At 34.5% G+C, this 18,747-nt stretch overlaps 1 protein-coding gene across 1 annotated transcript in view; it reads left to right on the forward strand.

Moving 5' to 3' along the window:
• LOC125677119 (organic cation transporter protein-like) overlaps positions 1–18,747 on the forward strand; it is a 57,087-nt gene that overhangs the window by 28,560 nt on the left and 9,780 nt on the right. Inside the window, exons 2-6 of the mRNA XM_048915095.2 lie at positions 5,674–5,914; positions 12,625–12,728; positions 14,329–14,483; positions 16,189–16,357; positions 16,801–17,013. Of these exons, the coding sequence (XP_048771052.2) occupies positions 5,674–5,914; positions 12,625–12,728; positions 14,329–14,483; positions 16,189–16,357; positions 16,801–17,013 (882 nt within the window). The remainder of the gene's footprint in view (positions 1–5,673; positions 5,915–12,624; positions 12,729–14,328; positions 14,484–16,188; positions 16,358–16,800; positions 17,014–18,747) is intronic.

Raw genomic sequence — 18,747 nt, forward strand, 5'->3', positions numbered from 1 at the left:
TTACACACCGGTATTATAAATTCTCAATATAACAATTTCATGTATTACACACCGGTATTGTAAATTCTCAATATAACAATTTCATGTATTACACACCGGTATTATAAATTCTCAACATAACAATTTCATGTATTACACACCGGTATTGTAAATTCTCAACATAACAATTTCATGTATTACACACCGGTATTGTAAATTCTCAACATAACAATTTCATGTATTACACACTGGTATTATAAATTCCCAATATAACAATTTCATGTATTACACACCGGTATTGTAAATTCTCAATATAACAATTTCAAGTATTACACACCGGTATTGTAAATTCTCAATATAACAATTTCATGTATTACACGCTGGTATTGTAAATTCTCAATATAACAATTTCATGTATTACACAACGGTATTATAAATTCTCAATATAACAATTTCATGTATTACACAACGGTACTATAAATTCTCAATATAACAATTTCATGTATTACACACCGGTATTATAAATCCTCAATATAACAATTTCATGTATTACACACCGGTATTGTAAATTCTCAATATAACAATTTCATGTATTACACGCTGGTATTATAAATTCTCAATGTAACAATTTCATGTATTACACACCGGTATTATAAATTCTCAATATAACAATTTCCTGTATTACACACCGGTATTGTAAATTCTCAATGTATCAATTTCATGTATTACACACCGGTACTATAAATTCTCAATATAACAATTTCATGTATTACACAACGGTATTATAAATCCTCAATATAACAATTTCATGTATTACACAACGGTACTATAAATTCTCAATATAACAATTTCATGTATTACACACCGGTATTATAAATCCTCAATATAACAATTTCATGTATTACACACCGGTATTGTAAATTCTCAATATAACAATTTCGTGTATTACACACCGGTATTATAAATCCTCAATATAACAATTTCATGTATTACACACCGGTATTATAAATTCTCAATATAACAATTTCATGTATTACACGCTGGTATTATAAATTCTCAATGTAACAATTTCATGTATTACACACCGGTATTATAAATTCTCAATATAACAATTTCATGTATTACACACCGGTATTGTAAATTCTCAATGTATCAATTTCATGTATTACACACCGGTACTATAAATTCTCAATATAACAATTTCATGTATTACACAACGGTACTATAAATTCTCAATATAACAATTTCATGTATTACACACCGGTATTATAAATTCTCAATATAACAATTTCATGTATTACACACCGGTATTATAAATCCTCAATATAACAATTTCATGTATTACACACCGGTATTGTAAATTCTCAATATAACAATTTCATGTATTACACGCTGGTATTATAAATTCTCAATGTAACAATTTCATGTATTACACACCGGTACTATAAATTCTCAACATAACAATTTCATGTATTATACACCGGTATCGGAAATTCTCAATATAAAAATATCATGTATTACACACCGGTATTATAAATTTTCAACATAAGAATTTCATGTATTACACGCTGGTATTATAAATTCTCAATGTAACAATTTCATGTATTACACACCGGTATTGTAAATTCTCAATGTATCAATTTCATGTATTACACACCGGTACTATAAATTCTCAATATAACAATTTCATGTATTACACAACGGTACTATAAATTCTCAATATAACAATTTCATGTATTACACACCGGTATTATAAATCCTCAATATAACAATTTCATGTATTACACACCGGTATTATAAATCCTCAATATAACAATTTCATGTATTACACGCTGGTATTATAAATTCTCAATATAACAATTTCATGTATTACACACCGGTATTATAAATTCTCAACATAACAATTTCATGTATTACACACCGGTATTGTAAATTCTCAACATAACAATTTCATGTATTACACACCGGTATTGTAAATTCTCAACATAACAATTTCATGTATTACACGCTGGTATTATAAATTCCCAACATAACAATTTCATGTATTACACACCGGTATTGTAAATTCTCAATATAACAATTTCATGTATTACACACCGGTATTGTAAATTCTCAATATAACAATTTCATGTATTACACGCTGGTATTGTAAATTCTCAATATAACAATTTCATGTATTACACAACGGTATTATAAATTCTCAATATAACAATTTCATGTATTACACAACGGTACTATAAATTCTCAATATAACAATTTCATGTATTACACACCGGTATTATAAATCCTCAATATAACAATTTCATGTATTACACACCGGTATTGTAAATTCTCAATATAACAATTTCATGTATTACACGCTGGTATTATAAATTCTCAATGTAACAATTTCATGTATTACACACCGGTACTATAAATTCTCAACATAACAATTTCATGTATTATACACCGGTATCGGAAATTCTCAATATAAAAATATCATGTATTACACACCGGTATTATAAATTTTCAACATAACAATTTCATGTATTACACGCTGGTATTATAAATTCTCAATGTAACAATTTCATGTATTACACACCGGTATTATAAATTCTCAATATAACAATTTCATGTATTACACACCGGTATTGTAAATTCTCAATATAACAATTTCATGTATTACACACCGGTATTATAAATTCTCAATATAACAATTTCATGTATTACACACCGGTATTGTAAATTCTCAACATAACAATTTTATGTATTACACACCGGTATTGTAAATTCTCAACATAACAATTTCATGTATTACACGCTGGTATTATAAATTCCCAATATAACAATTTCATGTATTACACACCGGTATTGTAAATTCTCAATATAACAATTTCATGTATTACACACCGGTATTGTAAATTCTCAATATAACAATTTCATGTATTACACACCGGTATTATAAATTCTCAATATAACAATTTCATGTATTACACACCGGTATTGTAAATTCTCAATGTATCAATTTCATGTATTACACACCGGTACTATAAATTCTCAATATAAAAATTTCATGTATTACACAACGGTACTATAAATTCTCAATATAACAATTTCATGTATTACACACCGGTATTATAAATCCTCAATATAACAATTTCATGTATTACACACCGGTATTATAAATCCTCAATATAACAATTTCATGTATTACACAACGGTATTGTAAATTCTCAATATAACAATTTCATGTATTACACGCTGGTATTATAAATTCTCAATGTAACAATTTCATGTATTACACACCGGTACTATAAATTCTCAACATAACAATTTCATGTATTATACACCGGTATCGGAAATTCTCAACATAAAAATATAATGTATTACACAACGGTACTATAAATTCTCAATACAACAATTTCATGTATTACACACCGGTATTATAAATCCTCAATATAACAATTTCATGTATTACACACTGGTATTGTAAATTCTCAATATAACAATTTCATGTATTACACGCTGGTATTATAAATTCTCAATGTAACAATTTCATGTATTACACACCGGTATTATAAATTCTCAATGTAACAATTTCATGTATTACACACCAGTATTATAAATTCTCAATGTAACAATTTCATGTATTACACACCGGTATCGGAAATTCTCAATATAAAAATATCATGTATTACACGCTGGTATTATAAATTCTCAATATAACAATTTCATGTATTACACACCGGTATTATAAATTCTCAATATAAAAATATCATGTATTACACAACGGTATTATACATTCTCAATATAACAATTTCATGTATTACACGCTGGTATTATAAATTCTCAATATAACAATTTCATGTATTACACACCGGTATTATAAATTCTCATTATAACAATTTCATGTATTACACACCGGTATTGTAAATTCTCAATATAACAATTTCATGTATTACACGGTGGTATTATAAATTCTCAATATAACAATTTCATGTATTACACACCGGTATTATAAATTCTCAATATAACAATTTCATGTATTACACACCGGTATTGTAAATTCTCAATATAACAATTTCATGTATTACACGCTGGTATTATAAATTCTCAATATAACAATTTCATGTATTACACACTGGTATTATAAATTCTCAATGTAACAATTACATTTATTATATACCGGTAACGGAAATTCTCAATATAAAAATATCATGTATTACACAACGGTATTATAAATTCTCAATATAACAATTTCATGTATTACACACCGGTATTGTAAATTCTCAATATAACACTTTCATGTATTACACACCGGTATTATAAATTCTCAATATAACAATTTCATGTATTACACAACGGTATTATAAATTCTCAATATAACAATTTCATGTATTACACACCGGTATTGTAAATTCTCAATATAACAATTTCATGTATTACATACCGGTATTATAAATTCTCAATATAACAATTTCATGTATTACACAACGGTATTATAAATTCTCAATATAACAATTTCATGTATTACACACCGGTATTATAAATTCTCGATGTATCAATTTCATGTATTACACACCGGTATTATAAATTCTCAACATAACAATTTCATGTATTACACGCTGGTATTATAAATTCTCAATGTAACAATTACATTTATTATATACCGGTATCGGAAATTCTCAATATAAAAATATCATGTATTACACAACGGTATTATAAATTCTCAATGTATCAATTTCATGTATTACACACCGGTATTGTAAATTCTCAATATAACACTTTCATGTATTACATAACGGTATTATAAATTCTCAATATAACAATTTCATGTATTACACAACGGTATTATAAATTCTCAATATAACAATTTCATGTATTACACGCTGGTACTATAAATTCTCAATATAACAATTTCATGTATTACACACCGGTATTGTAAATTCTCAATATAACACTTTCATGTATTACACACCGGTATTATAAATTCTCAATATAACAATTTCATGTATTACACAACGGTATTATAAATTCTCAATATAACAATTTCATGTATTACACACCGGTATTGTAAATTCTCAATATAACAATTTCATGTATTACATACCGGTATTATAAATTCTCAATATAACAATTTCATGTATTACACAACGGTATTATAAATTCTCAATATAACAATTTCATGTATTACACACCGGTATTATAAATTCTCGATGTATCAATTTCATGTATTACACACCGGTATTATAAATTCTCAACATAACAATTTCATGTATTACACGCTGGTATTATAAATTCTCAATGTAACAATTACATTTATTATATACCGGTATCGGAAATTCTCAATATAAAAATATCATGTATTACACAACGGTATTATAAATTCTCAATGTATCAATTTCATGTATTACACACCGGTATTGTAAATTCTCAATATAACACTTTCATGTATTACATAACGGTATTATAAATTCTCAATATAACAATTTCATGTATTACACAACGGTATTATAAATTCTCAATATAACAATTTCATGTATTACACGCTGGTACTATAAATTCTCAATATAACAATTTCATGTATTACACACCGGTATTGTAAATTCTCAATATAACACTTTCATGTATTACACACCAGTATTATAAATTCCCAACATAACAATTTCATGTATTACATACCGGTATTATAGATTCTCAACTTACCTGTTTCAGGTGTCACATCCCTGATCTTAACAACGACACGTATAAAATACAGGGAGCGGAGCACTCCGATTTAATTCACAAGTACATCCCCTTAGATCACGATGGGAAGTATGACCAGTGTAACATTTACGAAATCCACCAATCAGCGATCGAGTTTGACAACAACAGTCGACCAATCAACGCTTCCAAGATAAAGTGTTCTGCTTGGGTTTACAGTAAAGATCTCTTCCATGACACATTTGTAACGAAGGTAGTCCTCTCTTTATGATGTTCAATGACAAGTGAAGATAACCTCATAACTCCTATAAAAGTGAAAATAACGATCAGTGATCAATCTCATAATTCCTATAACAGGTGAAGATAACTAACAGTGGTCAACCTCATAACTCCTATAAGAAAAACAAAATAAAGATTTGGGCAAACACGGACCCCTGGACATGTAAGGGGGGGGGGGGGCAGTGCCTAGGATAAGTAAACATCTCTTGTTGACTGGTCACACCCGCCGTGAGCCCTATATCTTGATCAGGTAAACGGAGTAATTCGCAGTAAGAATCGGTGTGTCAGGAACAGCCCAACAAGGATGTTTAATGTATTACGGAGGCCATACGATCTTCAGAGAGCCGAAACAGATGAATATGATAATAATATTAAAAACAATCATTATAAAAGAAATTACTCTAAGGCGCTTTACAGGAATAGGAAGAGTAATAAATCAATAAAACACAATCAAATGAAATTAAATGACAGTATGGCATAAGATCTTATATCTGCAAAATTATTAAAATAAAACACTGTGGTTAAGACCACCAGCGAAAGTGGTTTTCTTTATCATTATCTTATCTTATAAACACGCATGCATTGATGTAGTGGATTCAGATACAAATCATTCCAATTGTCACTTCTTAATAAACGTGTTATTATTTTACTGCCGATGGATTGTACAAGGGGTAAATAAACGTGTTATTATTTTACTGCCGATGGATTGTACAAGAGGTAAATAAACGTGTTATTATTTTACTGCCGATGGATTGTACAAGAGGTAGATAAACGTGTTATTATTTTACTGCCGATGGATTGTACAAGAGGTAAATAAACGTGTTATTATTTTACTGCCGATGGATTGTACAAGAGGTGAATAAACTTTGATGAAATTGTTAACAGTCTTACTTTAGATTAATAAAATTTGATCAATATTGTACTCTGAATAAATAAACTTTCATAAAAGTATTGTTGTTTTTACCAGAGATAGTTAAACTATATGTATAATAAAAGTGGTATTGTATTTTCACGAGGGACGGGTATGCCATAGTAAAGTCTTCTTGTTTTGCCACAAATACATCTAAATGAAATTTAATAACCGTATACTTATGTTTCAACATAGATATACAAACTTTAGTAAAATGATAATGTTTTCTCATAGGGAGGTATGCTACACCAGAGAAATTTGATGTAGATGAAACGTGAAGGATATGTACAACAATATTTTGAAGTTGAAAATTTTCAAATACTCGAACCTGCGGCCTACAGTTCAGCAGTCGATATGCTAATCTACTGATCTACTCGGCTAGGTATTTAAATTGAAAATACAAAAGTCAAATATTGCTGATATTGATTTCTTCCTCCATGTTTTTAAACGAAGTCAGCCATTATGACGATGTAGAATACAACCTTAATAATTTTGATAAAGTGTTAATATATTTTTCAGAGATAATCAAGGTTTTCATAAAACGTTCAGATAATTACTAAATTGTAGATGAGTAGCAAAACAAGCAAAACCATAGAACTCGTTCCTCAGTCGCCCTAAATAGATAAAGTCAAATTTTAAAACTTCAGATATTCCACAAGGACACGTGATTCGCATACATTTCATCTGTGTCCCTCTTTGTTCGAAAATCACGCAAATTTCGTGCGGTAGTCAAACGAAAAATCACACATGAAAATATACATATTTATTCGCCTGATATTCGTTATCCTTGCGAGGATAAGGAATTATTATAGGCAATATTTTATCGTATGATAATGTTATACATGTGTATATATATATAAGTTATATATTTTCTAACGAGATAATTGGGGATTATTCGCAAGAAATTCTTGCAATATTTATATAACATTCAACTGGGAAGAAAAAAAGAATTGAAATTAAACGATCTCCATTTATAAACAAACTTTGTAACCGTAAAAACACAGGTAACCCCCCCCCCCCCTCCTCCCCCCTCATTCTCCACCTCTACTGGCGACTGTTGACATTTTCTGATATTAACCCTTTTCTTTTTTGATTTCGTGTCAGCTTATGTATGTTGTCAGCAGACAGACCCACTGTTTGTATTGAAGTTAAAACACCCAATGTTCCTGTCGTTAAGGTGGCAGGGGACAGTTTCTTTGGTTTTGAAACATGTGGATAGGGGGTATACACCAAAGTCAGATTATGACAGACTAATGAAAAATCACATTTCCCTTTTATGTCAATACTTGTATTTCATATTAGTGTATTTAATAAATTATGACCCTAAATTACATGTAATTTATAAATACTGGTGCTGGTGCACAAAACATGCTCTAAGCAGGTTCCCCTTTTTTGCTTTGATTTTCCCTCATTTGGGCTAATCCGCACCACCCCCACACCATCACAGTACCAAACATGGGGATTTAGACACTGTGCACAATCAAGAACCCTATCTGCCCTTCTCAAAAATCTACCTCTCATATGGGGCCATCCACCTTCCCTCACAGCTACAGACCTTTTGCTAGACCCTGCATGTTTTCACCGGAATTTCTTCAGCAACTGACCACGTATCTTAGTTTCGTATTTGCACCCATCTATATGCTAGGAATCATGGTGACACCTACATGTTGTATATCAACATTTTTATTAAGCACTCAGCTACATTTGACATGCATCCTAAAATTATTGTATACATTTTTACACATGTAATATCACTTCAAATATGGGGTATTTCCATTTTTTGAAAATGTTGACCGGGCCTATACAGTGCGAAACTGTCATGCAAATGTTCATAGCTAGGTCGTTCGCCATAAAACTGCCGCAAAATATAAGAAAAATAAATGAACACAGCAATTTCAACCGCCATTTCAAAGCATTCTATTTCACTAGTGCCTTTGGTTAACTGCTGCATGATTGCTTCATCTCTATCAATAACTTTTTAACGTGTTTTACTAGTATTGTATTACTGTGGAGCGCCTTTGGTTGCATTTCTTTGTGCGCTTTATAAATATTAATAACAAATAAATAAATGTACTATTGTATCAAAGTGTAATGTTCAATATCATACCGATTATTTTATTATTACCTCTTATTGTTCTTGGTGTAAAAGGAAAGTTGTCAATGTTATTTTATCAAACAATTGTTTTTAAAAAAATATTTTGATTGACTGTGTCAAGAGAGGTAACTCGTGAATCAGACTGAAATATCTCAGAAAGTCAACGCATGACGATCTCCCCTTTATCGTCGCGTTCTTTGAGTACACATCAATTTATATTTCACCCATTTTCGCTTGTTTCCGTCTACAACTGCCGAAGCCTAGTCAGATCGCTAATATCAAATAGAAACATCATTTTGTACATTATTTAATAACGTAGAATTAATCAATATCAGTCCTGTTGACATCATTCACTGTCCTACCCCTGCTCGAAGTCAGATATTATATTCTCAATGTCATCTTCAGCCTTAAAACTTATATGCATGCACTTGTCTTTACATTACAAGACCGATCATGTTCAGATAATCTCCCTACATAACATTTTACATCAAAGTCGTGAAAATTTTCGATCGAATAGCATGTATCTTATTTCTCTTCTTGTCATGCCAAATATTGTTTTATAAAATCCATGTGAATTTTATATCATTTTATTTCAAAATCCTGTGAACCAATTTTCCCTGTGTATATTAAGGTTTTCAGATAATTTGTCAAGGAAAAGAAAATATATTATTGTATTTGAATGCAGGTGTCATAAACTTTCAGTTTACTGAACCTTTGCATATATGATAGTCCAAATATTCACGCTAAAGTCGTTCGTATCCGGAAAATTGTGACTAAAATCTTGAAGAAAAAATAATTGATATGTTGCATGTATCTTTACACTTCTTCAATTGCACTTCCTCAATTACACTTCCTCAATAAGTACAAAACTATAAAGGAAATAACGCCCAATTTGAAAGTTCATTGACCCCAATTCTAAAAAAACATTTTTTTTTTTAAAAACGCATATTCCGAAAGTTTGTCTATAGAATTATTATCCCTGTAACCTTGTTCGATTTACCGGTGGTTACAATACTGAACGAATCACCAATTCAAGACAGCCAGATATACCACAATGGTATATGGAACACGTTGTATCACGTACCGCGTTATTTAAACTGCGGTTTACTTCCGGGGAAGCGGGGGAGGGGGGGGGATCACATTTTGAAAGCAGTATAATTTGAATCATCGCAACATACTTATAGTAACTTGTCGAGTGAGGCTCTTTGCGATTCAGTAATCGATAAATCCCATAAATATTTTTTTAAAAAATCGTTTCCCATAATTATGGCAAAATAAGCAGTTTCTCTTTTTTTCAAATTCCAGTTGTAATGGTGTCGGGGTTGGATGGATTGATTGATTAAATATTGTTAAACGTTCCTCTCGAGAATATTTCACTCATGTGGAGACATCACCACTGCCGGTGAAGGGCTGCAAAATTTCGGCCTACGCTCGGCGATTATGGCCTTTGAGCAGGGAAGTATCTTTATCGTGCCATACCTGCTGTGGCACGGGACCTCCGTTTTTTGCGGTCTCATCCGAAGGATCACCCCATTCAGTCGCCTTCTACAACAAGCAAGGGGCACTGAGGACCTATTGTAACTCGGATCCCCACGGGATTTGGGGGTTGGGATAGTGTGCGTCAGTCTTTTGAGCAAAAACGGAAGCTATTTCAGTGATCAGAAGTCACACTGTAAACGGAGGCCTCATTGGAAAAAGACATGTATTTGTTTGATTGACAACATACCAAAGAAAGAATTGTTAAATTCTTAAAATTTTATGAACGATTTCAAATAGTTAATTCTGTCGATTAATTATTTGAAATTTTATCAAAGCTTTATATGAATTAAACGAGAAACAGAGTCAATATTTATCAATGTCTGTCCATGTTGAGGAGATATAGCAGCGGATTTCCTTCTTGGCATGCATTTATTGGGATTTTGAGTCACACAGCAAGAGAAAAGATCCGTGTATTTACGGACGCCGATTAGCATCAAGGAACACTTCCCGTCGTAAACCCCAGATAGCTATCTCGTTATTACGTCATCAGGTATCTAGAGAAAGAATCGTTGATACTGATTTGCTTTCATTGAAGCTGAGATAGCATCAATGGCTCTCTCTCTCTCTCTCTCTCTCTCTCTCTCTCTCTCTCTCTCTCTCTCTCTCTCTCTCTCTCTCTCGTAAATTTGAGACAACTATCTTGTTATTTCAAAATTTCAAAATGCTAACGCATTTCTTAAAATTGTAGAGTACAGTATAAAAGGAACTTATACTGCCTCGCGAGTGAGCTAGCGTTTGTAGTGATGTGCTAAAGTCCCTCTATTGATGATGCAAGTTAAGCATTAGCATCTGGCTGGGGTGACCACTACACGTTACAAAATGGTGGCGGAGAAGTGACTCTGGTGGTTGGTGGGCATTCTTTAGGTAGAGTCTCTTCGCAACTTTGGGACTTTGTATCCATGAACGGATGTGGTTTTGTCCGGGGACGACAGGTGGTTGTCGTCGGGAACGGCGGATGCGATTAGTGAAGAGGTGCCAAACATTCATAGGGAACTCACGCTAAGCTTCGGAACGAAGCTTCCCTGAGGGGGGGGGGGGGGGGGGGCGTCTTTCGGACAATATTAAAGGGAACTTCTACTGCCTCGCTTGAGAGCTAGCTTTTCTAATCATGTAGTAGAGTCTCTCTCTTGATGTTAAGCAACGGCGAGCGTGATCAGGACCTGGCTGGGTGACCGCTACTCGCTACAAAATATCTATACTCATCATAGAAAACCTACAATCCAAGACAATTTCAGCAATTGTTTTATCTTATGGTGGAGTAATTCAAAACATCAAAAACGTTTCCTGAATATTGTATGATTTAATTCATGTGCCTTTGAAATGAAATGGTTTTTCATGAACTTCGCTTCAGTACTTGCAATACAGCATGCGACGGTAACTTTGCGGAATTGGCAATTTGAAATTGACGTTGGTTGAGAAATGGTTATATTCCATGGGATGTTTGGATTTATATCAAATGTTTTATCTCCAAATCTGTCAGGATTTAGGGGGGGGGGTACTTTATTTCGATTTCATAGAACAAACTTTCATCAATATGCTTTTCAGCAGCTAATTGGAATATTCATTGAATATAATTTTAATGTTCATATACATGCGCGAGATGTTTCCATATCGAGGTCAAAAATGTACAATAACCATCAAATAAATTCAGACGACAGATTAGTACCCTGGAGTCTACTTATAGAGAAACTGGTTGTGGAGTCTCAGTAGATAGACCGGGAGCTCGTGGACTAGCCACCACCCCCCCATCCCCTAGACCCAAGATGTAGAGGAAGATAGTGAATCCTTATTCACGAAACGTTCGGCCCTTAGAAGTGAAAGTCACGGGTCTTACAGATAAGGGTCCCGTTTCGTGACAGCGTTGGCACCTTGAACCGCGACCATTGCTACGGCCCTGACCATCATATATTGGTCTCTTCACTAATAGCTAATGACGTCTTGATCTCAGAGAAAAATTATCCAAGGGACCAAAAAAAAAAACCCTTGCATTTCCAGATCTTGGTCTTCAATTCAAGAAGAAACAAATGGCTCTTATCGTGTGTGGATCTCTTTTAAGTTATTGTATAAATTATGATTCTACAATTGTATATATGACTAATTGCTTTGGATATCTCTGCACGAACATTTCTTTTATTGTCAGGAAAATTTGGTCTGTGATGACAAATACAAAATTTCGCTGGCCAAAACGATTTTCTTCGCCGGGGTTTTGACGGGTTCCTTCGTGTTCGGGATAATGTCGGATGTGTAAGTATTTCAATTTAAATGCAAGTAATTCAAGATGCTGAGTCTTGTACATATGGAAAAAAAGGTGTCATTCACGGTGGCATCTTTTAAGATAAATCTGGTTTGACTCATTGAATTTTGATAACTTTTATACGACACCTTGTTATATCTGAACAATATTCAACAAAATGAACCTTCTACACGTGAAAACAAAAACTGGCACGTTATAAAAAACTGGCACTGCTACACGTGGAGAACACGTGTTAATTTTTCACTCATACTGAGGCGTCATCAGCTGTAAATGAAGTACCACAAATTCAGACGTCTGCTTAGCTCCCAGGTCCGTAATCTCGGTTGAGATTCGGCTTGGCTGAATGTTTGGACTGACGTCTTCACCGAATCTCGGAGCAGTAATTCATAATCCATGTCTGGAAATTTACTTTCACCTTCGGCCAGTTCTAGCAATTAATGTGCACTTAGGTGACAATGCTGTTCGCTCCAAATAAGTGATTTGACTGTCAAACTAACTCTCTATCACTATTAATTTTGTATTGCTTACCTACCGTCTAGGTATAACAATCCCAAAATGAAAATAGGCAGTAAATTTTTCGTTCAAATGGAGTCTTCCATGGCACAATATTTTCTCTCCTGCAATTGCAGAGTTCCTATAGTCTACTTTATCTATAGTTACTGGTACATTGTATCTCTACATACCTACTTGCAATTTAAAAAACAAACTATAGGAACTCTTCAATTTTGGAAGATGAAATATTGCACCATAGAAGTCTTCATTGGAACGGGAAAATTAGTGATGGTTTATTTTATGGAATTTACATACCGGTACTTAGACGTAATACAGCATTAATAGTGATACGGATTTGGTTTAATAGTCAACTAACTGATTTGAAGCGAAAAGCAGTGTCACCTAAGTGCACGTTAATTGCTAGAACCGGTCGAAGCTGAAAGTAATTTTCAGACATGAATCATGAAGGACTGCTCTGAGATTCGATGAAGGCGTCAGTACAAACATTCAGCCAAGCCGAATTTCAACTGAGATTACCAGTACCGTAGTAGTGAGGGTTTTTAGCGTGTCAACGGGGCCTCACCTTTTTAAGGCCATATCCGAAATACCAGCGATTCTTATTTCTAAATGCCGGGCGTTTTACGGAAGAACAATCACTACGTGTCTTAACGTCTTAAGTCAAACTCCCCGTCTTAAGTTTGACGCGGCCATGGCAGGAACGGGATTCGAACTCAGAACCTTCCGGTTACGAAGAGAACAACGATACAAATAATATAAAAATAAAAATATAAAAACAACAAGTTTAAAAACAACAACAATGATAAGATCAACAACAACACTGACAATATCAACTGCAACTCAAACAAGCAGCCGGAGCTTCCCGCTAACAGGGAATATATCTTGTTTATACCACATTGAAACATCCTTGGATTATTATCAAAGATGCTACATCGATATTACAATATACATCATATTACCCATTCTATATGCACACAACAGTTTCTTTATTGAAGGTATTGGACTGATATATTTTGTAATTCATTTCCAGCTTGCGACGTCAGACTAAGATGATCAACATTCTACTGTTTTCATTTTCAGCTTAGGACGACGTCAGACTATCCTGATCAGTATTCTGATAGAACTGGTTTCTAACGTCGCTCTGCCGTGGTCCTATAACTTCACTATGTACGTTATAATGCGCTTTTGTGCTGGAGCCGCTGCCGTGGGTCTCTTCATGACGTCCTTTGTGCTAGGTTTGAATCACTTCCTCTTCATGACGTCCTTCGTGCTAGGTTTACATCATTTCCTCTTCATGACGTCCTTCGTGCTAGGTTTGCATCACTTCCTCTTCATACCGTCATTTGTGCTAGGTTTGCATCACTTCCTCTTCATGACGTCCTTTGTGCTAGGTTTGAATCACTTCCTCTTCATACCGTCCTTTGTGCTAGGTTTGCATCACTTCCTCTTCATGACGTACTTTGTGCTAGGTTTGCATCACTTCCTCTTCATGACGTCCTTCGTGCTAGGTTTGCATCACTTCTTCTTCATGACGTCCTTTGTGCTAGGTTTGCATCACTTCCTCTTCATGACGTCCTTCGTGATAGGTTTGCATCACTTCCTCTTCATGACGTACTTTGTGCTAGGTTTGCATCACTTCCTCTTCATGACGTCCTCTGTGCTAGGTTTGCATCACTTCCTCTTCATGACGTCCTTTGTGCTAGGTTTGCATCACTTCCTCTTCATGACGTCCTTTGTGCTCTTCATGACGTCCTTTGTGCTAGTCTCGTGCAACCAGACGCTCTGCTTTTTCCGTAAATATTCGAAGAGCAGAGAGTCTGGTAAAGATACGTGATAACGTTGTAACGTCAGAACGAGGCTTACCAAAATTTCGGTATTTAATTTGATTGGTTGATTCAACACACCTTCAAAATAACGACTACCGTAGAAATTTGTCATAGATTGAATTTGCCGTTTAAGCTTAAGGATTTACAACTAGAGTGTTTATAAAAACCTTTGTAAGAGGAAAGGATTTATTTGCTGTTCTACCGACGGAAAATGGTAAAACCGTTCTATCAAAATTACTTTAGGAGGCAAAAGTGAAAGTACAATTTCCAGCTGACAAAGAGCGTAATTTTTTTATTGTACATGTAGCAATGATTTTCCCCAATAGTATCACTAATGAAGGATCAACAAATTAGCATCAAATTTCGGAATTGACTGTTTATGTCAGAGAGAATCAAACGGAAACTAAATTAGCGCTCCCTAGCGGTAACAGTTATTATCGCGTGTCTTTACCAGACTCTCTGCTCGTCGGAGATCTACGGAGACAGCCGAGTGTCTGGTTGAACGAGACTACCTTTGTGCTAGGTTTGCATCACTTCCTCTTCATGACGTCCTTTGTGCTAGGTTTGCATCACTTCCTCTTCATGACGTCCTTTGTTCTAGGTTTGCATCACTTCCTCTTCATGACGTCCTTTGTGCTAGGTTTGCATCACTTCCTCTTCATGACGTCCTTTGTGCTAGATTTGCATCACTTCCTCTTCATGACGTCCTTTGTGCTAGGTTTGCATCACTTCCTCTTCATGACGTCCTTTGTGCTAGGTTTGCATTTCTTCCTCTTGTTTTCAGGGTATCAAGTAAGCATTGTATCTCATTCTTTTCATGCTGACAACTAGTACATCTGGAACACTGATTATGACTACGGATAACTCCAATTACCTGATCACGATTCAGAGCTTACTCCTCCTAGGCACCTGATCCTCCAAGGGTCCGTGTTTGCCCATCTCTTAATTTTTTATTGCTTTTAGAAGTTATGAGATTGATTGCTATTCGTTATCTTCACTTTTTATCAATCAATCAATTTAGCAATTCATTCATTCGTCCATTTATCCATTCAATCATTTATACATGTGTCTATCTATCAATGGTTGTAGATATTCATCTATCAATTTGTTGTAGGGATGGAGTGGGTAGGTCCCTCCACCAGGAGACTGGCTACACTAGTCATTGCGTTTTTCGGACCGGTAGGAGTGCTCTATTTGACTTTGGTCTCATATCTTGCCCGAGATTGGTTTTGGGTTGTTATTGCAGTAGCTGTTCCATTTGCAATAGACGCCATTTTGTGGTGGTATGTATTTAGTTGTATCTCAATGGTTTATTCCTGAGTCGCTGATAATCAGTGCACTATTGTAAGTGTATCTCCTAGGTGTATCCCAGAGTTGTCCGTGATTGATGCACCAGATATCCTATACGTTATTCCGGAGTGGTTGATAATTAATGAAAATATATCCCATACTTTTATTCCAGGGTCATCCATACTTAATGTAAATGTATCTAATAGGTTTGTCTTTAAATAGTCCATAAATACATGTAGTGTAAATGTATACGATAGATTTATGCCTGAGACTTTCGTAGCTAGTGTAAATGTATATTGTAGGTTTATGACTGGGACTTTCGTAGTTAATATAAATGTATATTGTAGATTTATGCCTGAGAATTCGTAGTTAATATAAATGTATATTGTAGGTTTATGGCTGAGACTTTCGTACTTAGTGTAAATGTATATTGTAGGTTCATTCCCGAGTCCCCGCGCTGGCTGTTCAGCACGGGGAGAAAACAGGAAGCTGTCTGTGTATTGGAGAAAGCTGCGCAATACAACAGGAAGGAAGTATCGTCCAAGTCATTGGGGGAGATTGTGATTGAAAAGAGAGAGGCGGGCAAGATATGGCTGCTATTTTCGGATCGTCGTATGGGTGTCAGAACAGCCATCTTGTATTACAACTGGTAATGTTGTCACATTGTTATATTACAACTGGTAATGTTGTCACATTGTTATATTACAACTGGTAATGTTGTCACATTATCAATATTACAACTGGTAATGTTGTCACATGATCAATATTACAACTGGTAATGTTGTCACATTATTTATACTTTGCATACAGTGTATATACTTCTAAAGATTATCTGTGTTAAGTTTCATAGAATATTTCAATACACAACGCTTCTCTTAAATAGTAGGATACGGCATTTGTAGGTAACAGGGTACCCGCGCTTTAGGACCCATCAGATGATGTAGGTAACAGGGTACTCGCGCTTTAGGACCCATCAGGTGATGTAGGTAACAGGGTACCCGCGCTTTAGGACCCATCAGATGATGTAGGTAACAGGGTACCCGCGCTTTGGGACCCATCAGATGATGTAGGTAACAGGGTACCCGCGCTTTAGGACCCATCAGATGATGTAGGTAACAGGGTACCCGCGCTTTAGGACCCATCAGATGAAGTGGGAGTTCGTTGTGTTTGCGTGCGATTGCCTGTCATGTGATCAAACATCAATGGAAATCGCTCATTGATACATGAAATGCGCCAATTAAAAATATTTTTTTAAAGTCCACGTAATTCTGGGCATTGTGTTCCCATTAAGTTTCGGGTAACTAGTCGTGTGAAAAACAAAAATATTGAAATTGTTTTACAGGAAAATGTGGTAAATATAAGTTTTAAGCAATATTGAAATATCTACAAACAGTTTTATAGAATTCTATAACAATCATTTTGGGGTATCGTATGTCCTTAAGTCAGCCCGTTTGGTTTATAACGGGACAATCTCCCAGACCACCCCCCGCCCCCACCGCCACTACCATCATCCGGAACAATTTCCCAGACCACACCCCGCCCCCACTTCCACGACAATTTCTACAACCCTTGACAATCACAAATTTACATGTAACTAATGCCGGATTGCAAACACAAGCTCAGCAGACCGGTTTTGGAAAATCGCCCGGGGCTTGGTGAAAAGTAAGAATTCTAGGTCGCAGTTGTTTTTACCATAAATCAAAAGCGCTGTTTATATGCAACAATTCTCCAACATCAATATTTAAAACAAACAACATCAATATTTAAAACTAACATCGTTGTCAATATAAAACTGGACCTAGCCTACCCCACCTCCTGGAGAGATATTTTTTTCCATCATTGTATCCTTATTTGTTTACCGTAACAGGTGTTTTGGTGCATGTTCATTATCACTGAATGTTTATCATAAGATTATACATTTCAAAATTAAGGATTATTTCTCCCTCATGCATAGCTCTGATCCTTGGAAAAATTTGTCTCCAGTTTTTGGCACTCTAGTTTTCCTTTCAGCTCTTACAAGTTTATCATTATTTCGAATTTCAAACATTTCGGCTTGGGCATCACTAAAGAAACATTATTTGTCGAAATGCGCATCTGGCGCATCAAAATTGGTACCGTATAAGTTTTACATTGACACATCTTTGGTATTTTAGGTCAAATATTTTCGTCTCTTAACTTATTCCATTCGCGAGAGCGTTCTTGCTTATGATCAATTTCAATTCGAGATAGACTACTGACAAATAAATAGATGATTCAAGGGTTTCACCGGTCGTATTTAAAGTGAGCATAATCAAATTGTGTGTCCGTTATAACGATCAAGTTTGTCATTACAACCTGTCATTGGGTCCAATGCTACCAGACGTGTTTTAAATCAATTGTTCTT

The sequence above is a fragment of the Ostrea edulis genome, chromosome 3, assembly GCF_947568905.1.
Source record: "Ostrea edulis chromosome 3, xbOstEdul1.1, whole genome shotgun sequence".
In the NCBI taxonomy this organism is placed as follows: domain Eukaryota; kingdom Metazoa; phylum Mollusca; class Bivalvia; order Ostreida; family Ostreidae; genus Ostrea; species Ostrea edulis.